The 23,029-nt window shown below is 37.7% G+C and overlaps 1 protein-coding gene across 1 annotated transcript in view; it reads left to right on the forward strand.

The window, feature by feature from the left end:
- The first annotated feature begins 1,555 nt into the window (after positions 1-1,555).
- glrbb (glycine receptor, beta b) overlaps positions 1,556-23,029 on the forward strand; it is a 31,111-nt gene continuing 9,637 nt past the window's right edge. Inside the window, exons 1-8 of the mRNA XM_006798855.3 lie at positions 1,556-1,939; positions 4,502-4,630; positions 7,334-7,440; positions 8,834-8,901; positions 14,674-14,900; positions 18,575-18,657; positions 19,146-19,286; positions 22,737-22,889. Coding sequence (XP_006798918.1) covers positions 4,509-4,630; positions 7,334-7,440; positions 8,834-8,901; positions 14,674-14,900; positions 18,575-18,657; positions 19,146-19,286; positions 22,737-22,889 — 901 coding nt within the window. The 5' untranslated portion in view covers positions 1,556-1,939; positions 4,502-4,508. The remainder of the gene's footprint in view (positions 1,940-4,501; positions 4,631-7,333; positions 7,441-8,833; positions 8,902-14,673; positions 14,901-18,574; positions 18,658-19,145; positions 19,287-22,736; positions 22,890-23,029) is intronic.

Here is a 23,029-nt window from a genome sequence, read left to right on the forward strand (position 1 = left end):
ACCCATTTTTTTAACACTTTGCTTCCAAAGAGTCCGACTTGCTTGCAATTTTTAAAGTGGTCTTAAGTAATAGTTCTCCATAGTTTTCAAGATCTTCCAATGTTTTTTGTGACATTGACCATCTTATCAGTCATTTTCAGTCTAGTCCTTGTACCCGAGGATTTTCATAAGATTAATGTATCTATGTATTTATTTATTCTGTTCAACCACTTAACACCGACCTATGAAACATTTGTGTGACAAAGAAAATGCACCTCACTTGAAGGATAAACCAGAACCACACTTTATTACTAACAGCCTATCACAAACATATCCATAGATTCCAAACATACTGCTAGTGCGGTAAAAGCATACCTGCATGGAACCCCCTTCCCAAAAAAAAGGCAGCCAACATCATAAGTAGTGCTTTTAATGTCCTTCAAGAAGCTTGGAAAACTATTCCCAAAGACAAATGAAAGAAATTAGAAGGGAGCCTTCCTAACAGAGTATAGGTTGTGTTGAAGAATAAAGGTGGTCATACCAAATATTTACTTTTGAGCTTGTTAAATTTGCACAAACTCTGTTTTTGCCTTCGGTGCTGTATTTCCATGTGTGATTGCACATGTTTCAATAAATTGCTGCATCAATTTCCCATTTTCCCCAAAAATATAAAGAGATGAGGGGTGGCTCAAGATGTTTCGCAGTACAGTACAGTTGAAGACACACACACAGGCGCACACACGCACAAAAAAGGCCCTTTCATTGCACGGGGACACTGAGACCAAAAGTCATAAGATTTTCTGTCAACACTGGTAGTTTCATGTGAGTTCTGAATCACATTCAACTCTGACGTCTTGACATCACCAGTGGTCTGCTATACCACACCAAAGATGGTTAAGCCAAGACGCTGTGCCAATGCATTTCACTGTGGTGATACGTTTTGCATCGACAGTGGGCTGCCTTAATGTGGAAATAATGAAAATTTTACTCAAAATATATAAGGCTGCATGACGTCTATTGTGTACATTAGCAGCAGCTGAGGATGTGGAAGCAGGGAATGTAAATGTTTATGAAATATGAACATCTTCAGAATGAGTTTGTGATTCTTTACACCAAAATACGTGAGATCAGATTGCTCTGTGTCCTACAAACTAAAATATGTTTGAGACTTCTGCATTATGCAATTAAAGCAGTCCTCATTTTTATCTGGATAATAGAAACACAGACTATATTATTTTATCTTCTTTGTCACTGATTTAATGAGTCACATTATCATATATACAAACAATCAGCTTTTTATCTCACATCTAAAATAGTCTAGGTCATACTACGGCGCATGATTACCACACAGTCTATTACTACATAATACATAATAAATAGAAGCTTGAGTATCTTATTGGATTCATAATTTCTAATAAAGCGCTCTCTATTTTCATCCATCTGCTGCTAAATGCCACTCAGTCCCAGCCATAAGTAGTGATGCGTTTGCGTCTATCGCGTGAAAGAGAGCTTTTATTTCCTGCCGTCACGTCACGTCTCCGTTTAGCAGCGGCTGTGGCTGTGGAGGCGGGGAGCGGCTGTCCGTGGTGCTGATGGAAATGATGCTCTCCAGTTCTGTGCAGCCGCTACTGCGCATGTTGCATGACAGGTACACGCAAGCCTCCATCTTGGGCATCCCAAGCTGAGGCGAAAGGGCAGCAGCCATATACACGTTGATTCAAAAATAACAACAAACGGGCTCGGAAACCAAAACAACAACAAAAAGAAAAAATTGGCAATTTGCCGAGATGTAACTTTTCCCCTCAAACCAATTGAACTAATCGCTTCAGTGCAGGAAGACGGAAACAGAATGGAAAAGAAAGGGAGCGAATGGTCGTGGAAGCTCTGTTAACCACTGTTTTCACAGTCAGCTTGAGTGGATCGAGATTTCTGAGGAATTGACAGGTGACAAAGCCAAACGGTAAGCAGAACTGCGTGCCGTGTTTCGCGAGAGATGACTTTGTGTGATTTATGTTCATAGCGCGCGCTCGCATGTAGTGAAATCGCATGCTCGTGTTCATATGTGTTGGCATCTTCTTTCTGCATCCCCCACCCACCCCCGTCATGGTGGTCGCTGTATCCTCTGCTCTTCTGATGCTCAGGCTTCGGGCGAGTGTCAGCCTCTCTTACTTACTTTTCTCTTGTTAGAAAGAGACCGAATGCGACGTGCAGCCACAGGTTGTGAGAGCCCCGGTAGTCTGCGGATTTATGGCTTTGGTTCCATGTCGGTATTTTTCTTGAATACATCTGAGGCCTTTCCTCGTGGATTATTGGATTAAGCAGTAATAAAATAGCAAATAATCTAGTTTTAAGTGGTGATATTACCAGGAATATGACCTATACTTATATACATATCTCAGTTCCACCAAATGCCATAGCCGGACTGTTATATCGTCAATATTAATATAATAAATAAATATTCGTTTATTTACCTAAATGTAAACCCTCTTCCCGGCAGAAATAATTTTAGGTGTTTTGTTTAATGTCCCTAATCATAAAAAAAAAAAAAAGACACTCTGCTCTAGTGGCAGATTGGCTTTAATTGTTTATTATCCCATGACCCGTAGGGCAAACCATGTAGCCCGCTTGAGTCACTGTAAGCCGTTGCATGACAAAGCCTCTGCCGTTTTAACTTTGCCCCTAGTAAAACAGAGCTAGGGCAATGTTCTTCAGTGGTGGCACACAGATGAGTCAGACAGTGCCAAGGTCGAGTTATAGGTTCAGCTGAACTCACATTTATGCGTTAATATCAGTCGGGTGGACACGTGATTGAGGGTTTTGGTGTTTGTTTTTTTTTTTTTTTTAATTTTGATTGTACACAATTTTATATCGACTGGCTTCTCTGAGCTCCACTTTGGGACTGGGATCCAAAAGAGATGTCAAAATAGATATATTTTGACAAAAGCAGATCACTAACTTCTCGCTTCAAGTTGTATAGGTGCACGCTTCAAAAGACAAAATAATGCAACTATGATAAGAAGACACATGCATAAGGATTAAGCTTTCACAATCCCAACAAATATTATGAACCAGTGCGATAATGTTCAGCACTATCAAGAATTTCAAATATGTTCAAATATTCAGACTCTTTTATTCGCTACAGTGCAATGCATACTAGTTGTATACCTGCCTCTGCTTCATCCTTCTCCTTATCAGGTAGAATGTGGAAAGAAGCTGAGATTTCACCTACAGAAATGCAAAGGGGAAGATTGCATAGAGAATTTGTAGGTTGCATAAGAAATTGTTTCTCAAAAATGTGGCTGAGTTGTGAAGTCCAACATTTGACACTGCTCCAGCTGTTGCCATCTGAGACGTGTGGATTTGCTTTGACGTTATGCTGGCCAGGCGAGTAGTATCCAGCCCTCTGGTTTTCAGGAATCTTCCAAATCGATAAACCAATGTTGTCTTCGTTTGGGCAACTTGTTTGCATGGAGCCAAAAGGCATTGTACTCTGTACAGTTCTCAGTGCACTCAGGAAAGGATTTCTGTTGAGGAAGATGATGATCGATGTGAAGGCAAGGAGTAGACAGGGAGTTGCTGGGTCAAGGCAGTGAGACAAGGACAGAGAGACAGACAGAGAGTATTTCTGTCTAGACGGCCTCAGTTAATACACAAGATATATGTTTGGATGAGTGTGTGTTTGTAAGCTGGTGTTGCTGCCTTGCTGTTGGTCTCAGTATCCCAATGCAATGAAAGGGCAACACTTCTAGATGGACAATGAATCACACAGGTACTGTGGCTGCAAGGTGATTAATGGCCTCTATCAAGAAATGCAAAAATGCTCTGTGTGTTTGTGTAAGTGTGCAGTTGCATAGTTTTGTTACTGCAAATACACAGGACCATATTATCTGTTAGTTGCCTTCACTTTAGTATTATGTTGTAAGAAATGACACCAACAGGGAGTGTTGGTCATAACACTCCAAGGGTTAGAAATCTCAACATGATTGTTGAAATCTAAAAAATACATTTGGAAAAAAAGTCCTATTGAGCCTTTTTGATGTAAGTTCTGGACTAAACTGAAGGACATTGTAGGCGATATTTATTTCAGCTATCCTTTAAAGGTCACATTCAGCGGACGAGTCCTCAATGACCATTGTTATTCAGGTGCAATGCTTCAGTGATTGAATTTATGCTTGAACTTGCTCTGCTTTATTAAACCTTGTCAGACTGATTCATCTGTATTTCAGACATTTACTGTTTGTGACATGCATTCAGAGCAAATATGAATAATGTTAAAAAGAGTAAGGGGCAAAGTTGCAGTGTTCAGGAAACAACAAGCTCTGAAGCTTTAAGCTCTAGCCAACAAGGAAGCCATTTAATTACTGTCACATAACAGCTGAATTTGTGGAACAAAAACCAAAATCATTGGATTCACAATTTCAAATCATTTAAAGCTTTCTTCTTTTGTTCTTGTCCCTCCATTTTTATTTTATATATTCATTTTATTCACAATTTTTATTATTATTATTTTTCTTTTACACAGGTCCAGAATGGGCACAAGGAAGTTCGCCATTATTCTCCTAGTTCTCTTTCTTTGCTTAGACGGAGGATTTGCCAAAGAAAAAGGAACAAAGAAAGGAAAGAAGAAAGGGAAGCATGTTTACTGTCCATCGTAAGTACCGTGTGGAATAAACAACATCGTGCTGTGTCATATTGGCCTCTGGCGTATTGACTACACATGTTAGCTTGATGGCTCTATACACAGTAATGCATCCGTTTTTCTTGTATACAAGTCGAATAAAGAAGTACGTTTTGTCGTTGTGAAATTTGTTTGCAATCTCTGTTTTAAATCCATTCACTTTAATCTCTTAGAAAACCTAAACATTTTCTATGAGTAGAATTTGGTTCTGCTTGATTGGTTTCAGTCAATCAGCATTAGCTCTTGCTAATGATGTTTCTTCAGCCTTACATGTCCATGAGAGCGTCTTCGGATCTAACTGTTCTTGGTGGAAATTTGACTAGTCGGAGATTCTTATGGAAACAGCCTGCTCTGTGCTGAGGCAGGCACAGTTTGTCAGGACAGTGCCCACCTCTACTTTTTGGATCAGGAGCGTATGCAGAGACTTCCTTGGATACCATTTATATGATTTTTCTCCACTGAAAATGGTCAGCTCCACAGGAAAATGGTCAGTCAACATGTTCATCTGAGGCAGCCATGGCCAGTGACCATTACAACATGTATGGTGCACTCATCTAGGAATGGAGAGCAGTTCCTCAGCAGATCCGGACACTTGTGGAGCCAATAGACAGATGGGGAACTACTGTCCTTTGTAGAGGAGGCGATACGTCATATAAAACATTTTCTATATACATATATTATAGTATTGGTCTATTAAATCCATTAAAAACACAAACTTGCATTTATTTATTTCAGTTCTGAAGCATATTTCTGACCATTTGGTAAATAAATTGGAGATAAATTATCTGAATACCGCATCTCAATTCATGTTTAAGCCATCTGCCTTTAGCTACTAAAAATGTCGTCAAACCTAAAATGAGTATGTGGGTACAGATAGTAAAATGGTTGTTATCCTAACAGCAGAACAATCAGGAACGTAGGTTTGAAAAATCATATTATGAAGGTGCATTGAATAGCACCAGCACCTCAAAGCTAGATGGTTCTGGGTTTGAAACTGCTCCAGGACTTGGAGTTTTAATGTTCTCCTGTGCCTGTGTGGATTTTCACCAAGTGCTCCCACCTCAATGACTGTAATTAGGCTAGGCAGTTAAGAAAATGGATGAATGGCTATTACAGTGCCTTCTTTCTATTTAGGTGTAAAACATCTTAGGGGTGGACAACAATTACCCTTTGTAGGAAAAACCCTGACCAATGTTGTCAGTTCAGCATGGAGCTGAAGCATGGCCGACTTTGTCTATTTTACACCTGATGGATCTTACTTTCCAGTCTCTCCACCATACACATAAATAGATCTCAGCTTGTCATTGCCTCTTCAATGCATGCCAAAAGGTGATTCTCAGGTTATGGTTTAAACTATAGACGTAAATACTGTAGATCACAAAAGGAATGTAACGTAATTGTGTCCTGCGCGCTGAGTTATGTGTAATGTAGAGCTGCGCCATCTTCTTCCTTAAATGGTAACAAATGTCTCTACAATGAAGTCTTGAAATGTGGGATAAACTGTTTGATGTAGAAAATTGGCAAGTGGAAGCTGTATGACATGCTTCGTGTTTAATGCTGCAGATGCCTTTGCGGATCAACTAAAGCACTTGGTTCCAGTTTAGCTCTTGTGCTTGAGATTGTCAGGAAGGTCTCCTAAAAAAAGAGGAGGGAAAAAAGCGGTTTAGCGGATGGGAATTGGGTTTTACTTTGATCAGGGGAACCGCTGAACATATACACACCGCGCAGCATTCTTGTGTAGCACTTTAGCCCATCCTCAGTGCATGATAAGGTTTACATAATAATATGTATTGAGAAGGGGGAATTCTTTGGCAGAAGCATTCATTGCCACCCAGGAGGAGGATTTTTGTTTCCCCTTTCTCTCCTGCCAGATCCCTTCCTCGTCCTTTTCTCTCTGTCCCACTGTATTTTTCATTTGTCAAGCACATGAAAACAAATTATGTTTGACTGATTGTCATCATGTTGTTGGTGTTTTTTCAATTTTGTAGGAACATTTGAAGTAGACTTAAACAAAAAAGAACTACATAACACAAAAACTGATTATTTGTCTTGACAAGTCATTTATACTTGTCACCTGTGCGGCAGATTGACTCATTCAGGGGAAAATCATTTCAGTGTGTTACTTATTGGCTTGTTTACTGAACTAGTGCATAATATGTGCTTTGATCAAGCATTTCACTCATTTATCTTAAAAAACCCTTGAATGATTTTAAAATGCATCCTTTAGAATTTTTCACATACCCAAATGTTTTATTTATGGATAATTAAATGTCAGTACAACTTAAACCGCCCTGTGTTTACTGCTCAATCACATATATTTGTATGAAAACATGTTGAGATGATGAACACTGCAAATATTTCAAAATTCAGCATGTTGAGAAAAGTCTTCCATTAGCCCAAGGGATCTTGTCAACTTCCTCAGTCATAATCTGGAAACATCCCATAATAGCAGCACATTTCATTTCTAAACATTGTCTCAGTCTAACAGTTCCTTGGTGGTCCAAATCTTAAAAGCCAATTTAATCCCAGACTGGTAGCTCTCCCAGGTTATAGTTTAATCAAAGAGTATACAGAGTAGAAGTGAGTGCGCTGTGCACTTTGTCTGTTCATCTGCCAGGAATTTGACCTGCTAATGTAATCGTGCCTCAAGTTCTCTCTCTGTCTTTTTATTTGCAGACAGCTGTCATCTGAGGATCTGGCCCGGGTCCCTGCAAATTCAACCAGCAACATCTTGAACAGGTTACTGATCACCTATGATCCCAGAATAAGGCCCAACTTCAAAGGCAGGTTTTCTGCTCTTTATCTGTTTCTGTCTCGTTTTTAATTTACATTCTAGCTGCAGTGCTGTCATGCTAATTAAAGAAACACGTGCACGTGCAAGAGTTTAATGCTGGAGGTAGGAATGTGGAGGCATTAATCAAAATGCATTCCCTTGCAAATGTAACTTGTGCTTAAACAGTTACAGAAGGCTTGTGTTCCCGGGTTGATTTCTTGCAGATACTGCTGCATGGACAGATTTTAATAGACACTCGTGCATAGGACAAGTCGATATTTCTAAAATCTGTCTAAGGTTAGGAATCAGATTCATCAAAATTGCTAAAGCTAGCTTACGACAAATGCACGAGTAAAAATTTGATTTTGAAGTGGAAGCATGCCTCATCTGTTACCTTTGTACAGTCATTTCTTTTTCATTTTTCATTTTTCAAAGCCCAAAAAACTTCAATCGTCAGTGTTTATAGTGTACTGTACACATCACACTGCTGGGAGTACTATGTTTGTCTCACAGAAACAGCCATGAAAATAACAAAGAGGTGGCTGGTGGCCTCTTTGTCTGACTGATCGTCTCCCCAGTCTTCAGGTGGATCTGTAGTTTCCTTGCTCTGGCACTTGGCACCAGGAGCTGTATCTGGGACTTAATGTTTGATGTGTAGTGAGCCGACTTAGCATTCTCCCTCACTCCCTCCGACTGGTCCAGCAGCCAAACATCTGCTCTCGATTTCAGGGTGGCCTGAAATCCTCATCCATTAGCATCCATATCATAATCTCCCAAATTAAGAACTAAACTATGCCTTATGCTTTACTTCGCTGTAACATGGCATGCTGCTTTTATGGGCCCTATAGAATAATAGAATATAGTAATAGCAGCATTACCTTTGAATATTAATTCAAGTTCATGTTTGATTTGTTACATTAATGCAAAGAAAATGTGAGCTCTATAACACGCCATAACTTGTGCATTAATTTTGTGACCTGCATGGTAGAATTTATCCAGTGAAACTTGTGAGCCTCAAGTAAACAGATCAAAGGAAATAATTTATTCAAAGCAGGGTGAGCAGTCTGCATTCATCAACAGTTTTATTAGTTTATGCAAAAGGCTGAGTGGGGAGGGGTGCCAATATACAGTAAATGTTTACAGCGTGAGCTTGGCAAGAAGATTTTTATTATTTTGCAATGCTGGGCCTTTCACAAAACCTGACCATTAATATAATTAATTAAATCACTATACAATATGTATGGTTTAGGAATGCATTTACAGGGATTTACAGAACAAATGTATTGTAAACTGCAGGCGCAGTACTTGATAACTGCTTTGCTTTGAGACATGGGCGAAGCAGTTATTAGACACAGGGAGTACAGTTTTCAAAATGACAATTTTCTTTCTCTTTCTAAATCCAGGAATTCCTGTGGAGGATAGAGTGAACATTTTCATCAACAGCTTTGGCTCAATCCAAGAAACAACCATGGTAAGGACTTGCTGCTGCAGCTTGATAGTATTGGTAATCAATACTTCTGCCAATCAGAAGCAGTGAATGAGGGCTGAAAACTGCTTTGGCCAACAGGTTTTAGGGAGAACTCATGAGCATGTTTTCTAGATGGTATTAGATCATTTAGCAGTGAATCATTATGAAGACTGGGTTTTGCATGCCTCATTTATCTGATGGCTTAATTGCTGATCAAGAAATGCAGTTTGAATACTAATTACTAGATTAGACTCAAGGACGAAGCTGGGTTGACTCTTGATCACTTAGAAAGCAATAAATGGAAATTTCCAGTTCCTAATAAGTCTGGTTCACCTGGTGTGATATATCCAATCATTCAACATTGTAATGTCACAAATTACCAAAATCAACAGTTTTATTTTATTCTTCCATGTGTGTTTTACTGAAAGTAATCCAGGATGTTTCAATTACAAAAAAACGACCCTTCTTCCCACTTAGCGTTAGTATGATTTGTCACATTGTCATAAATCATTTTTGTGAGATAAATTTGACTTTTTTTCCATATAAGTACAATCACATTTTACTCAAATGGAAAGTTGATTAATAAAAATGTAAAATTTATAGTTTTTCTATGGCTGACACATGTATTATGTATATGACCTTCTTTCAGACATTTAGCAGTATTTATGTGTGTGGCAGCCAACATGCATTTCAGTGTCCTCTTCCATGTCCTGTTATTTAATGTTGCATAACTGATCCTGTTTTAGTTACAGAACCTAAAGTTAGGTCCATCATTTTTTGACAAAGAGACATTATTTCATCATCGATTTTTCTTAACTTTGCCTCAGTACACAAACACTGTGAATTTACAATCAAACATGTGATTTATATGCAGATTTTGAGCTTTAATTCAAGGGCTTTTACAGACTTTTTGCATTAACTGTTGAGGGATTACAGTTATTTTTATACCTAACCACCCATTTTCAGAGGCTTACTTACATAATTTTAAATATAAGATTAGTTTTGAATATTTTGATAAAAACCCTTTACAGTCAATGACTCCTTTGAAGTCTAGAGCCCACTGACATCACCAAATGTTACATTTAGTTTTGTATTAAATATCAGAAAAGCGATCTCTGTTTGGTTGAGATGGTGGAATTGACTTACCCATCCAAAATTATTTCACTGCTTGGCCTTAAGAAATTCTTGCATTTCTTTTGTGGTGTGCTTCGGCTCATGATTAGTTTGCACCGTGAGAGGTTGCCCTATGTTTCACAGCATTTGAATAAATCTCTGAAAAAAGTACAGAGTTGTACACTTCAAAATTAATCCTGCTACCTCACTCAGCAGTCATATCATCAGTAAACCCTATTGGCCCGGTTCCACTGGCAGCCATTCATGCCAATGCTATAAAATCGCCTTCCCCATGTTTGATAGGTAATATAGTATACTTTGGCTCGTAAGCTGTTGCTTCTCTATATTTTTCTCTTCCCATCATTCTGGTAAAATGTAGTCTTGGTTTCATCTGTCCAAAGGTTTTGTCAAAACTGTGCAGGCGCTTTTTATTTCTGGCAAAGTCTAATCTGACCTTCTTATTCAGGAGTTTAAGTTGTGAGTTATCTTTTTGACATCTCTCATTTGGTTGCTCAATTTTTCACAAAATATCAAGGAAACTGGCCTTACATGGCCATTAAACTGCTTGTTACTCAATTTTCCAATTTGTTTTTGAGAACTATGTAAAAAATAGCTTTAGTTCCTAAACATTTTTTAGTAAAAACCCCTTCAATTAAAGTTTAAAGTCTGCACGGCAACCACATTTTTATTGTTATATTTAAAATACACTGTGGTGATGTACAGAGACAAAATTACACAAATGTCTTCGTCTTTGTCCAACAAATCATGGACCTTGCTGTATTGCCATTGAAACAACCAAATGTCCAAGAATGATCAGTGTTCAGCAGGGTTAAGCGTTCCATCATGCTCACTTTTATGAGTCATGGCACTCTGAACAAAGTCTTGGATAATATATCCTGGAGCTGGCACTGCTTGAAAATCTACCACACGGGGAAAAAATTGGCAGCAGATAGGTAGTGTGTATTTGCTTATAAAATACTCCAGTCAAGAGTTTCACTCTATTATAGACCACTTAGGATGATAAGTGGAAATTCCTTACAAATCACAGGATCCAAAGATGGTGGAAGAAAATGAACACATCAGGAGGAAACAAACAAAGAAGAAGGGTAATGAGGAAGAAAGAGCTGAGGAAAACAAAGACCTCGAGGAAAAAGTTTTGACCAGTGAAGGAAAGTGTGAAAAACAGACACCATGTTAGAGAGAGAGAGAGAGACAAAGGTAGAGTGAAATGGATGGGAGAAGGAAGATTAAATCAGTAGGAGGCCAGAGATCATTAAGACAGATAATGGAAGACAGGGATGAGGAAATTGAGTAGTGAAAAAGAATAAGATAGAGGAAGCGGGAATAAAATTAAAAAGTGTGATGGTTCAAAGTGTGATGAAAGCAAAGGAATAATAAAGACCGCAAATGGCGGGAATAATCTGAAGAAAGAGACCATAACAGCAAAGACAAAAAGGGAGGGTCAAGAAAGCAAGAACAAGAGCCCAGAAAGACAAAGTGGAAGAGAAAAACGCACAACTCTCAAATGGTAGCTTGTTCCTTTCTTCCTTTTCCCCCCTGGACACCCAGCCAAGGCATAAACTGAATGAAAGCGAGGAAGGTTTGAAACAAATCTAGCAGAAGGAGGAAGAGACAGCTGGTCACCTCTACCCTCAATTTTTCACTCTGTGGGGTATCTGATCTCAGGAAACCTTCTTTCATTATTCACACCTCCCTCCACCAAACACTCACTATATTTAACATACCTATTTTCACATTATGATTGTAATCTTTAGAAAACAATGACTAATTTTCTTTGGAGATGGAATAAATTGTTGCTATATATGTTGTTTTTTTTACTGCTTCTCAGCTTTAGTTTCCCTCGGTGATTATAGAAAGTTCTTGTGTTAAATCTCTCTGGAATCGAATGTTGTACTGGCAGCTTGATTGTGAGCCAGAAGCAAGATATATTTCCTTGTCTCGTTTTTAGAGAAGGAAAAGGTGTGGGAATTGGCCCGTGTCTCCCTCAGACAGAGAAGAGCCACCAGAAGCTATTCATGTTGTAGCTCAAGGACTAGTTCGACACAGGTGTCTAAATGTGGTTGTATAGAAATGACATCTTATAAAATAAGATATCAACAGCTTGATTGCAAGATTCCCCTTTCAAAAGAAAATAATGCATCATATGGGCCACTCCTTAACTGTTTATGCCAAATTCTGACCCTATTTGCATATTTTGGTTATTAAATAGTGGTTGAGTTACTTTTGCCTCCCTATCCAGTTAAAACAGTCTTTTCATTCTCCTCTCACCTCTGGCATCAACATTGGATTTTTATCCAGAGAACTGCAGCTCATTGGAGATTTTCTATGTTTTGGACCATTCTCTGTAAACCCCAGAGATTGTTGTGTGAGAGAATCCAAATCCAGCAGTTTTTCAAATACTCAGAGCAGCACAACAACCTAGAAAGGCTCAGAGTCACTTAAATCTCCTTTCTGATCCTTGGTTTGAATTTCAGCAGTTTTTTCTTTGACTAACTCTACACGCCTAAATGCACTGACTTGCTGCCATTAGATAAAATATTTACACTGGCAATTTAACACATGTACTTAATGATTTGGCAAGTGAGTGTATAAATGCTGATGGACAGTGGAAAATTCCTCAGTAAAGTTAAAATTTGTTTTGGGCTACATAAAAGACACAAATAACCCTTAAAATCTACAATTTAACTGTTTTTGCTTAGCGTTAATTGACATCTCTGTACTGGCTGAAATAATAATAACGATATCTATGTTCACCAGCTAGCTAGGTGCCAAACCATGTGAGAAGTGAGTGACACACAACGTGTCACAATCATATCAGAATTTCTATTGGCCCAAACTTGGCAGATTTGTGTAGTCGATAAACACGTATATTCTATTTATGTCATTTGAACTGCTGTATTTTGATATTGCCGGTAGCTTAGCTGTAGCATTTTTACCTGAGGGCTTCAGCTTCCGGGTAACAAGGAAATTACATCATTCACGTAGATTACTCGAAATTTTGAGTTACTTTTCTCAAAATTTTGAGTTAATAACTCAAAATTTTGAGAAAATAACTCAAACAACTCAAATAAAAAACTCAAATAAAAAACTCAAATAACTCGAAATTTCGAGTTATGGTGTCACAATCAGCAGGGCTGTAGTTAACTAACCCAAATGCAGACGAAAACAAAATGTGAAACATGACTTGAATAACAGAAAATGAGCCGTTTATTGAGGCCGGCAAAATAACTGTAAATAAAAGGCAAAGCTAACAATAACCTAAACTGGGTGAGCTAAATTAACTAAAAACCTACAACAGGAACATGGACTTGACATGAGGAAACTTGACACAACTTCTTGGCTTGAAAACAAAGCAGACGATCTGACAACGACACACTGAAAACAGAGGACTTAAATACACAGGAGGAATATGACTGACATGAGCCTAATGACAGGACAGGGGAAGTGAAACTAAATACAATGAACAAAGAACACACAACTCCTTCAAAATAAAACAGGAAACACTGAAACTAGACATGACAACAAGCTTAACAGACCTAACACGTGATGAACGATACAAGAACTCAAACACAGAAACCAAGGAAACAATAAATAATAACTGCCTTTCCTTAACTAAGGCTAAATAGGAATGACACAAACTAATCACAAATCTAAAATGAGACAAATACAAAATAAACTCAGAGCGCTGGGTCAGAGACCCAGCCTGTGACATATGGATCCTTTTTCTTTTTCTTTAGTGGCAGAAATGGACTTCCATAATTTTGACATTACACTTGCAATACATAAATGATGCAATGGCCATGGGTAGTTTTTTCCCTTGTAATAAATACTAACATGTTTTAAATTGCAGTAGATGCACATATGCTAAAATTGAGTTATTAAAAATTTCAAGTTCTAATGGTTTCTCATTGACTTTACTTTAGATTTAAACAAGCTGCCATGTCAAATAACAAAAATGTCAATAATAATATAGTTTAAAGTAATAAAAACAAAAGAATAAAAGGTACGTTTAAGGCATATTTCCTACACAAGACTGAACACACGCAAAGCTGATATTTCAGCCATTGTATTTGACATACCATCTGTCTTCAACCTCAGCTTAATAGCTCACCTGCTCCCAGAACAGCTTGAGGCCCACCATCAGTGTGTGCACAGAGATGTGTCCCAAAGCTCACAGTGATACTTTCCCACCATCAAGAATGTGGACATTTTACTAATATGTGCACTAATGAGGTACTTGCTGTTGCTGTGTTGATAACATTTGACCCTTGGACTGTGCAGTTTCTTGTGTGTTGACCACTTTAAAGGCATTATGTTGCAGATGTAAACTGTCACTCTGCACTTTAAGTAATCTATATGTTATTATTCATTATTCAAAGGAATAATAGGAGGCTTAAAAATGTTTTTGTTACCCTTTTAAAGCATCTCATTCATTCCCACAGAAAATGCACTTTTTGTACCATCCCCCTTAAAGCTTCAGAAAATGTTAGCAGAAAGATTAGCATATGCTTTATTTATTCCATTTAGAGAGTTTTCCTTTTGGGCATCATTTACCGTGAAAGCACCCAAACTGTGTCCAGTTGAGTTTACATGGAAGTAACATTAACTGTGTTTGTACTCGCCTGGTGTTACACTTAACAGGATTACAGAGTCAACATCTTCTTGCGGCAGCGCTGGAATGACCCCAGGCTGAAACTGCCAGACGACTTCAAGTCCGATTCTCTCACTGTTGATCCCAAGATGTTCAAATGTCTCTGGAAACCCGACCTGTTCTTCGCTAATGAGAAGAGCGCCAACTTTCATGATGTTACCCAAGAAAATATTCTCCTCTTCATCTTCCGTAATGGAGATGTCCTAATCAGTATGAGGTAATTTATTTACTTTTTTTAAAACTTGTTTTTAATCAGTGTACTTGAAATGTCGTTCAGTCTTATTTGATTCATTGAATATAGTCACTTCATCAGATATGCAATAATCCAGGAAATGCAGCATTACTGTAAATTTTGCTATGACTTAGTATCTGGTTTAATTTAACCCTTTAAAACCGGTCAGAGCGGGCATGCTCCGTTTTGCGCAACTACTTTTAAATCCTTGTAGAACTGCAACCACGTAAGCTAGCGCAATAATTCTTTTTGCATATGAAACCGGAGGAGTTGTACTTACATCTTATGCCATCAGCTTGTCCTAGGTCACGGTTTCCTTCCACATATAGCTTTGCAAAAACTGCATAAAAAGCGCTTGCAGTAACAAAAACATAATATTCCAGAAACACCCTTTGCCGACCGATCAGCTGTTCATACCACTTCCTACGTTGGAATAGACGTCAGCGTGAACTATCGCATGTCCGCCATTACCTGCCCAAAACCGGAAGTGACATTTCTGGGATGCTTAGGACTCATATTGCACTGCTGGAAATAGTTTATTTTGATGCATATGCTGCTTTTTTGCAAATTTGCAGTATAATATTTATTTTCGTTTTTCCTGCAGTATATAAAAATTGGTGTATTTCAAAAATAAAACTATGAAGACACTCAAAATAAATTTCCTGTGGTGGGAAACTATTTTGTGCAACTTTTTTGCATTTACAGTTTTGAGGGATAAGCCTCTTAAATTTCTCTAACTAGAAATATATGTTAAAAAAACAAAAATGATTTTCAATTTTTTTGTAGTTTATTGCACTTTCTTGCAATTTATGTAATTACTATGCACTTAATGCATACATATTATTAAAATTTAGGCTGTAATGGTTGTATTGATGTATAGCAACTTGAAATGCTCCCAAAAATGGCTCCACAGCATGTAAAAATATAATATAAGCTCTGGCGAACTTGGTTCTATGGTAGGTCTTAAAGGGTTAAAAGTCCTCTCGACAGCACCACTCAATTGTAGTTTGGGCCATAAATCATGAATCTTCAAGTTTTAAAACTAATGAAAAAAATATATATCATAAGTAGTTTCCAGAACTTTAAGTTAAGTAGAAAGGATTCTGTCTGCAAACAGATCTCATACAGTCTAGGAATGATCTTCACTAATATTTTATCAATACCAGCATTGATTTATGATACCAAAACATATAGCTTATGATATTGATATAGCATTCTATATTTTTTACTAAATGGCTTAAACAGGGTGTATTGATGCTTTTGCCATATTAGCTGATCTTTATTTCAAGTAATTATGAGGTTGTTTTATGACTTAGATCTGGGGTCAAGCCCTGTGATCCCTGCAGTTTAAAACAATTGGAGATAAAGTATCAGAATTTCAGGAGTGGGACTGCGCCTCCAAACACGCTCCTCCTGGTTCTTATCTATGTAGTTTCCCCCAGTTCTACAACCTGTTAATACTCGTTTACGTTCCTCACCCTCCTTTCAATTCTTTAACTTCTTCACTTCTAATTAGTACATGGGGATCTGCGGGGTCCTGGAGCCACCACCAGTGCCCTCCGTGGCCTTCCCCAAGCCCCAGCTCAATTCACGTCCACGGCATTCACCTTTATCTACTAATACGCTGTCAAACCTAAAATGAGGACGTGGGCCCAGCTAGTGAAAGTAATATAAAATGTGTTCTTTCTGTTTTACTACCTAGCAGTTGGGTTTTTTGCATTTCTAAATATTCGGTGACAAGCATACAACAACTCAAATAATTTGACTCCAATTAAGGAATGAAGGAACAGCAATTCAAATGTCCTGTCTAGTTTTCTCTTATCTAGTTATTGAGACTGGAGCTCATTTGGTTGTTTGAGTGTTATCCATTTATACTGCACTTAAGCGGTGGCTGGTGCCTAAGTACTAATTAGAAACGTCTACAAAGCACTAAAAGTCAGTTCTGTGTCCTGCATTGATAACTAGAGACTAATTTTTAAAAAAAGGATAGCGTAGCGTCACCCTGCCTATCTTGAAGTCACAACTCAATTGTTGGAGCCTCCCAGCTCCAACAATTGAGTCCAATATGCTAGATATTAGAGTTATTAAATCTTGTATTTGAAAGGGATCATTAGGGTGTTACCTCACATCTAGCTTTCTATAAACAGTATACATTAAGCTGTATTTCAGGCTATGAGAGTTTATTATTGGCCATAGAACAAAGAATGTAAACACTTACATGACTTCAAAAGTAATCACTTCATAATGGCAGCTTCATAGTGGAATATTTAGAAATTTGTAAACCATGTTAGGCCTCAGTCCCAAGAGCCTAGAGACTGGCTGGCGATTCCCTGACAACTTCCGCTTGCTATGAAAGAAATGTGTGTTCTTTAACTGGTTTGCAAGTGGTTCTTAGGTGTTGCTGGATTTTGCTACGAGAAATCAGTTGCAATGAAGATACCCCTTTGTGACTGCTTTGGCCACCAGCAGATCATCAGGGTCACTTGTGTTTTCCATGGAAGAAACTGACTAATCTGCAAATTCACCACCCTGTAGTAAAACTTGCACAATTGTGGCACAAACTGGAATCGGAGAACATTGGCCTTCAAAATAAAAGTTGTGCTTTACCACTGAAACGAACACATTTCAAAAGATGCATCTGACTTCATGAATAGTCTCTTCACAGTTTCACTACACTTCCATCCACACTACAGGGAACCATGGCAATCATGGCTTATCACTACTTATCAATACTTCAACCAGTTATCAATACCCACTTCTAAGTTATTACCTGGTTGTGTGTGCCTTGAGGGCTGTATCCCTGGATACAGAAACAATTGACCATTAAGATTTTCATATTATGTCAAAACACTAACTGTTCTTTTTAGGCTTTACTGTGGCTTTTATGTCAAATAAAAAGGAGACACCTCTTGCTACTATTTAGAGCAAAACAGCCTCTCCTGAACAAACAGCTGGCTAATTTGGCATAATTTCAGACTTAATTAATGTAGCATCAACCTTAATAGTAACCAAATGACTGCTTAGTGTTCTCAATATTAGACTACATAAAAGTGCAAAATTATATTATGTAGCTGTGGGCACATCTGTAGACTGAGCACATTAAATAATTTTTGACCCAGCTGCATAGAACTATTACCTGTAGTGCTGCCAATGTATTTAATCATGGATCATTTGTGTCTATGACCTGAAGTACTGCAAATTCACTCTGATCTATTTTAGTCTATACTGGAAACATTTGTCAGTGTTTTCTGTCCTTCTTTACTTTATTTTAAACTATTTTTTTCAGTAATTAAGACTGTAAAAGTGGAAACTCAAAAGATAAAACTGTTTACATGCACAAGATTTAGTGGAAAACAGATTTGTACCCCGCCTTTTACCTTACAACAAGTAGAATAGGTTCTAGGCCCCCATGTAACACAAAACTGGGTAACCAATAGAAATGTGAATGTATAGACTCAAAGGGATTGTTTTAGTCATCTCCAAAGAGAATTGTCTGTATGTTTGCATGTACCATTTTATTCCATGTTAATATATCACTCAGTTAAACCCTTGACTCCAGTGTAATCTAGAGTTTCATCTTGTGAAGTGTATACAATAATATATGCAATGAATACAATAAAGCAGCCATAAACAAAAAAAATATCTTCTTCCTCCGACAGGTTGTCCATCACCCTTTCTTGTCCGCTTGATCTGACCTTATTCCCTATGGACACACAGAAGTGTAAAATGCAACTTGAAAGCTGTAAGTTTCCTAAATTAACAACTCTTTAAAGTATCTCATCAGTATACACATGTGCTTGCTGATATTTTAGACATTCAGTATTTATGAGTTGGGAATATAGTTGTTGTTTTTGTAAAGTAGTTGGTTTTGGGGTAAATGAGAGCATTTTGCTTGTGTTTCGCAGCCAATTCCAGTGGTGAACACTCAGTGCAGTCGAATAAATCATCATATTTTAGGGTTGTTGTGAGAGTCTCATAGCTAATTGAGCTTGACATGCCTTTACTGCATCTTGTTTACAAAGCGGTTAGACTTAAATAAGCAACATAACTTGAAGCCATTACCCTGTAAAGCCAAACCTGACTGCTGAGATGTATCATATTCTGGATGGCTTCATGCATTTGAACTGTTATGTTCATTGGAAGGGTGGTAACGGTGGGCTTAAACTATATATATATCTGTTGTGTTTGACTGTTTTTCTATCTCTGTATCTGTGCCCTCCTGATTTCCAGTTGGTTATACAACAGATGACCTGCAGTTTATGTGGCAGACAGGAGACCCTGTGCAAATGGATGCTATTGCTCTGCCACAGTTTGATATCCGACAAGAAGATATTACTTATGGAAACTGCACCAAATACTATGCAGGCACAGGTACTTTCACCGTTATGAAACAATATAAAGTGATAAGAAAGTTAAAAAGTTTTGACCATCCAAAGAAAGTAGTTACGCTCAGCTGACAGTAAAAATGTAAATGGGTATATTGAACTACTAAATTACTTTTTTTTTTCCTGTGCTGGCATCTGCGCTAAAATTCCGACTTTCTATGAACATTGTTTTAAGCAATATAATTTTTTTTTTAAAGAAAATTATCCTCAACCTAAAAGTATAGTCATATGGATATGTCTGCCATTAACTGTAGACTATCTCCCTCTTGGGTATCCACCAAAAATCACAGTCACTGAGCAGACAGATGTATCAGATAACTTGGGACAAACTCAGAAATATTACAAATTTACTTAGTCATGACTGAAAGGTTACGCTGACTCTCCTCAAAGTAAACAAAATAATAATATTTGCACATGCTGTAATTTGAAACATGGAGTGACTTTGAGTTGTCACAGTGCAAACTCCTCTCATTCATATCATTTCTATTTCATGATGTGTTATCAGTAGTCAAACCTAATGTTGACAAGTTTAAAGTAATTTAGAGTTTAAAAAGACAAACCACGGGGAAGGTTTTGCTCATGGTTAAATAAAATGTAAAGATAGAAAAACCAAACGAAAAAAAAACATTAAAATGTATTTATTTTTTTATGTGAATGTGATCCCTGAGCCCAACACACCAACACAAGTTGCTTTTCAAACTAGGACACAGATTACTCTTCTCTTAGTACCATATGCTGTCTGGCTAGCTTAGCATTAGCATGCTGTCTGTGCAGACTCTTGCAAAAAGCTGAAGTTGTGTGACCAGCATAATGCAGCTTTTTCTGTCCTGGATCTTTTTTTCACTTTACCATGAGAATCTCATCCATTTGTACAATAAGAATAAAAGTAATCTCTGAAGAATGTTTTCAGGATTTTGAGAAATCTCTGCTATGAAGATTTAAGGCAGCTGTAAAGGCCAAAGTGGGGTGAATGTAGTACTAGCAAGGTGTAGCTAATAGGTTGTGCACTGAGTATAGTAAAAATAACAGTGGTAAAATTCAGTTTTCCAAGAATAACTTTTAATTATTTGGCTTCAATATGTCTGTCACAGCCTATTATTTTAAAAATCACACGAAGGTGGTTTCTTAAGGAAGTTAACCAAGATTTTTCTAAGTGTGTTTTACCAAAAATTCTGATGTTATCATCAAATGGCCAAATGCACAACAGGATAAGATCTGTTTGTTCCCATTTGTCATGAGAAGAATTAAAAAAAAAAGCTATTTACTATATAAATATGAAATAATAAAATTGTTTATTGTTTCTAAAAATCAGATTTATCCCCAGGTGGTGATTTTATGTTTTTATCTGCTGTCTTGAACTGTGTTTGAAGCTAGCAAATTAGGTGTGCAGCATCAGTTATTGTGACCCTGCCAGAAGTGAACCACCTACTGGGTTATCCTTCTTGGTCCTAAATACTGAATTGCATTACAGGCCTCAGTACCCTTATATACAATTATGTGGTCCTTACTGAATATTGTTGATGAGAGGTTTCTTCTTTTTTAAATGTGTCTAAATACCAGTGAAGGGTAGCAGACAGCTTGTAAAAGTTGCCATTTTCCAGGCTGCTAGCCGAACTAAGAATAATATCTAATCCTGTAATAAAAGAAGTCAAACTGCAAAAAAGAAAACGGTAATGGTACCGTGGTATACACTTATGCAGACTTATGTGAGTACAAAATGAATTCACAATGAAATGGAAAAATCTCTATCAGCCAACAGAGCTGGTATGACCTCAGTGCTCTCACACTTGGGGAGGCACACTGCTGGCGATGAGTCAGGCTTTTAACTGGTTGCCATGGCTACCTGGCCAGACACAAAGATCACCTCTGTCTACGACTGGTTCAAGCCTGCTTGGCGACACAAGCGGCCCTTATATGCTGTATAAAAGCTCCAGAGATCCCTGAGCTAGTTAAATATTACTTCAGCCCACCCACTCTACCGTCCCATTAGACCGACTAACTAGGCTCTATATTCAGAAACAAAAGGCTCCTGGAAAAGGTCTGAATCTTATGGATTCTTATTCCTCAGGCTTACTAATGATGGCTTTACTTCCAACAGGAATGAGTGATTGAAAAATAGATAAGTTATTAGTAGGAATGTATATAGTACTTTCAAGCAAAATCACTTAAAAAAAGAGAAAATGGAAGTGCCAAGTCTAACAGGATTTGGGGCAGGTTCAGACATCCTACACATTTGGCACATTCACAGAAGGAAGCAGTATTTTCTGATGTGCGGCCTTGACTGCTCAAATCTCAGCTTTAACAAAATTATGTGAAATTATATTAAAGTCCTTAGGCCTATTGGCTGTTGTCTTCTCTTTTTGCTTTCTCCATGACAAATGATGCACACTACTGCAGTTTGTTTTTCTCTTTGGCCAAAGGACGAAGCAGAGTGCATAAAGAACTAACCTTACCTCCTAATGCCTAATGTGGCTTTTATAGACCGTTCAGTGAAGTGCCAGTTCTCTCACCTGCTCGGTTTCAGTTAACCCTTTAAAGCCGGCCGGAGCGGGCACGCTCTGTTTGGCGTAACTATTTTTAAATCCCGGTAGCTCTTTTTTTTTTGCATATGAAACCGGAGGAGTTGTACTTACATCTTATGCCATCAGCTTGTCCTAAGTCACAGTTTCCTTCCACATACAGCTTTGCAAAAACTGCATAAAAAGCACTTGCAGCAACAAAAATACTCATATTGCACTGCTGGAAATAGTTTATTTTGATGCATATGCTGTTTTTTTGCAAATTTGCATTATAATATTTATTTTTGTTTTTCCTGCAGTATATGAAAATTGGTGTATTTCAAAAATAAAACTATGAAGACACTCAAAATAAATTTCCTGTGGTGGGAAACTAGTTTGTGCAACTTTTTTGTATTTACAGTTTTGAGGGATAAGCCTCTTAAATTTCTCTAACTAGAAATATATGTTAAAAAAACAAAAATGATTTTCAATTTTTTTGTAGTTTATTGCACTTTTTTGCAATGTATGTAATTACTATGCACTTAATGCAGACATATTATTAAAATTTGGGCTATAATGGTTGTATTGATGTATATCAACTTGAAATGCTCTCAAAAATGGCTCCACAGCATGTAGAAATATAATATAAGCTCTGGCGGACTTGGTTTTATGGTAGGTCTTAAAGGGTTAAGGGACTGGATGCTCTGAAGACCACATTTCAACCAATATGTAACATTTTTCTAATTAATTATGCTTTATGGGAAAAGGTAAGGTGGAGCATGGGCTTCATATAGTGCCATTTCTTTGAATTGGGACACATAAATCATGTGCATGAAGGCACTGCCAGTGCAATCAAGCACATGCCTACTTAACTACCTTAGCTATGTTTTAATGAAATCATGTTTTGATATGTGACCATTGTTTCCATTGTCATGCAGGGTACTACACTTGTGTAGAGGTTATCTTCACCCTAAGGCGACAGGTTGGCTTCTACATGATGGGTGTTTATGCCCCTACGCTGCTCATCGTAGTCCTTTCATGGCTTTCCTTCTGGATTAACCCTGACGCAAGTGCTGCCAGGGTGCCTTTGGGTATGGATTACTTGATAAGTTTCACCGATCTTTATCAGTACACATTATCTGTGAACTATTTCTTGTGCTTCCATCCCGGGATAAGTGCATAATTAGATCAAAAAGAGTGATGGGTGAGAGTGGATTTTTTTTATTGGAGG

Source organism: Neolamprologus brichardi, chromosome 2 (genome assembly GCF_056152115.1).
Source record: "Neolamprologus brichardi isolate AB-2024 chromosome 2, ASM5615211v1, whole genome shotgun sequence".
Taxonomy (NCBI): domain Eukaryota; kingdom Metazoa; phylum Chordata; class Actinopteri; order Cichliformes; family Cichlidae; genus Neolamprologus; species Neolamprologus brichardi.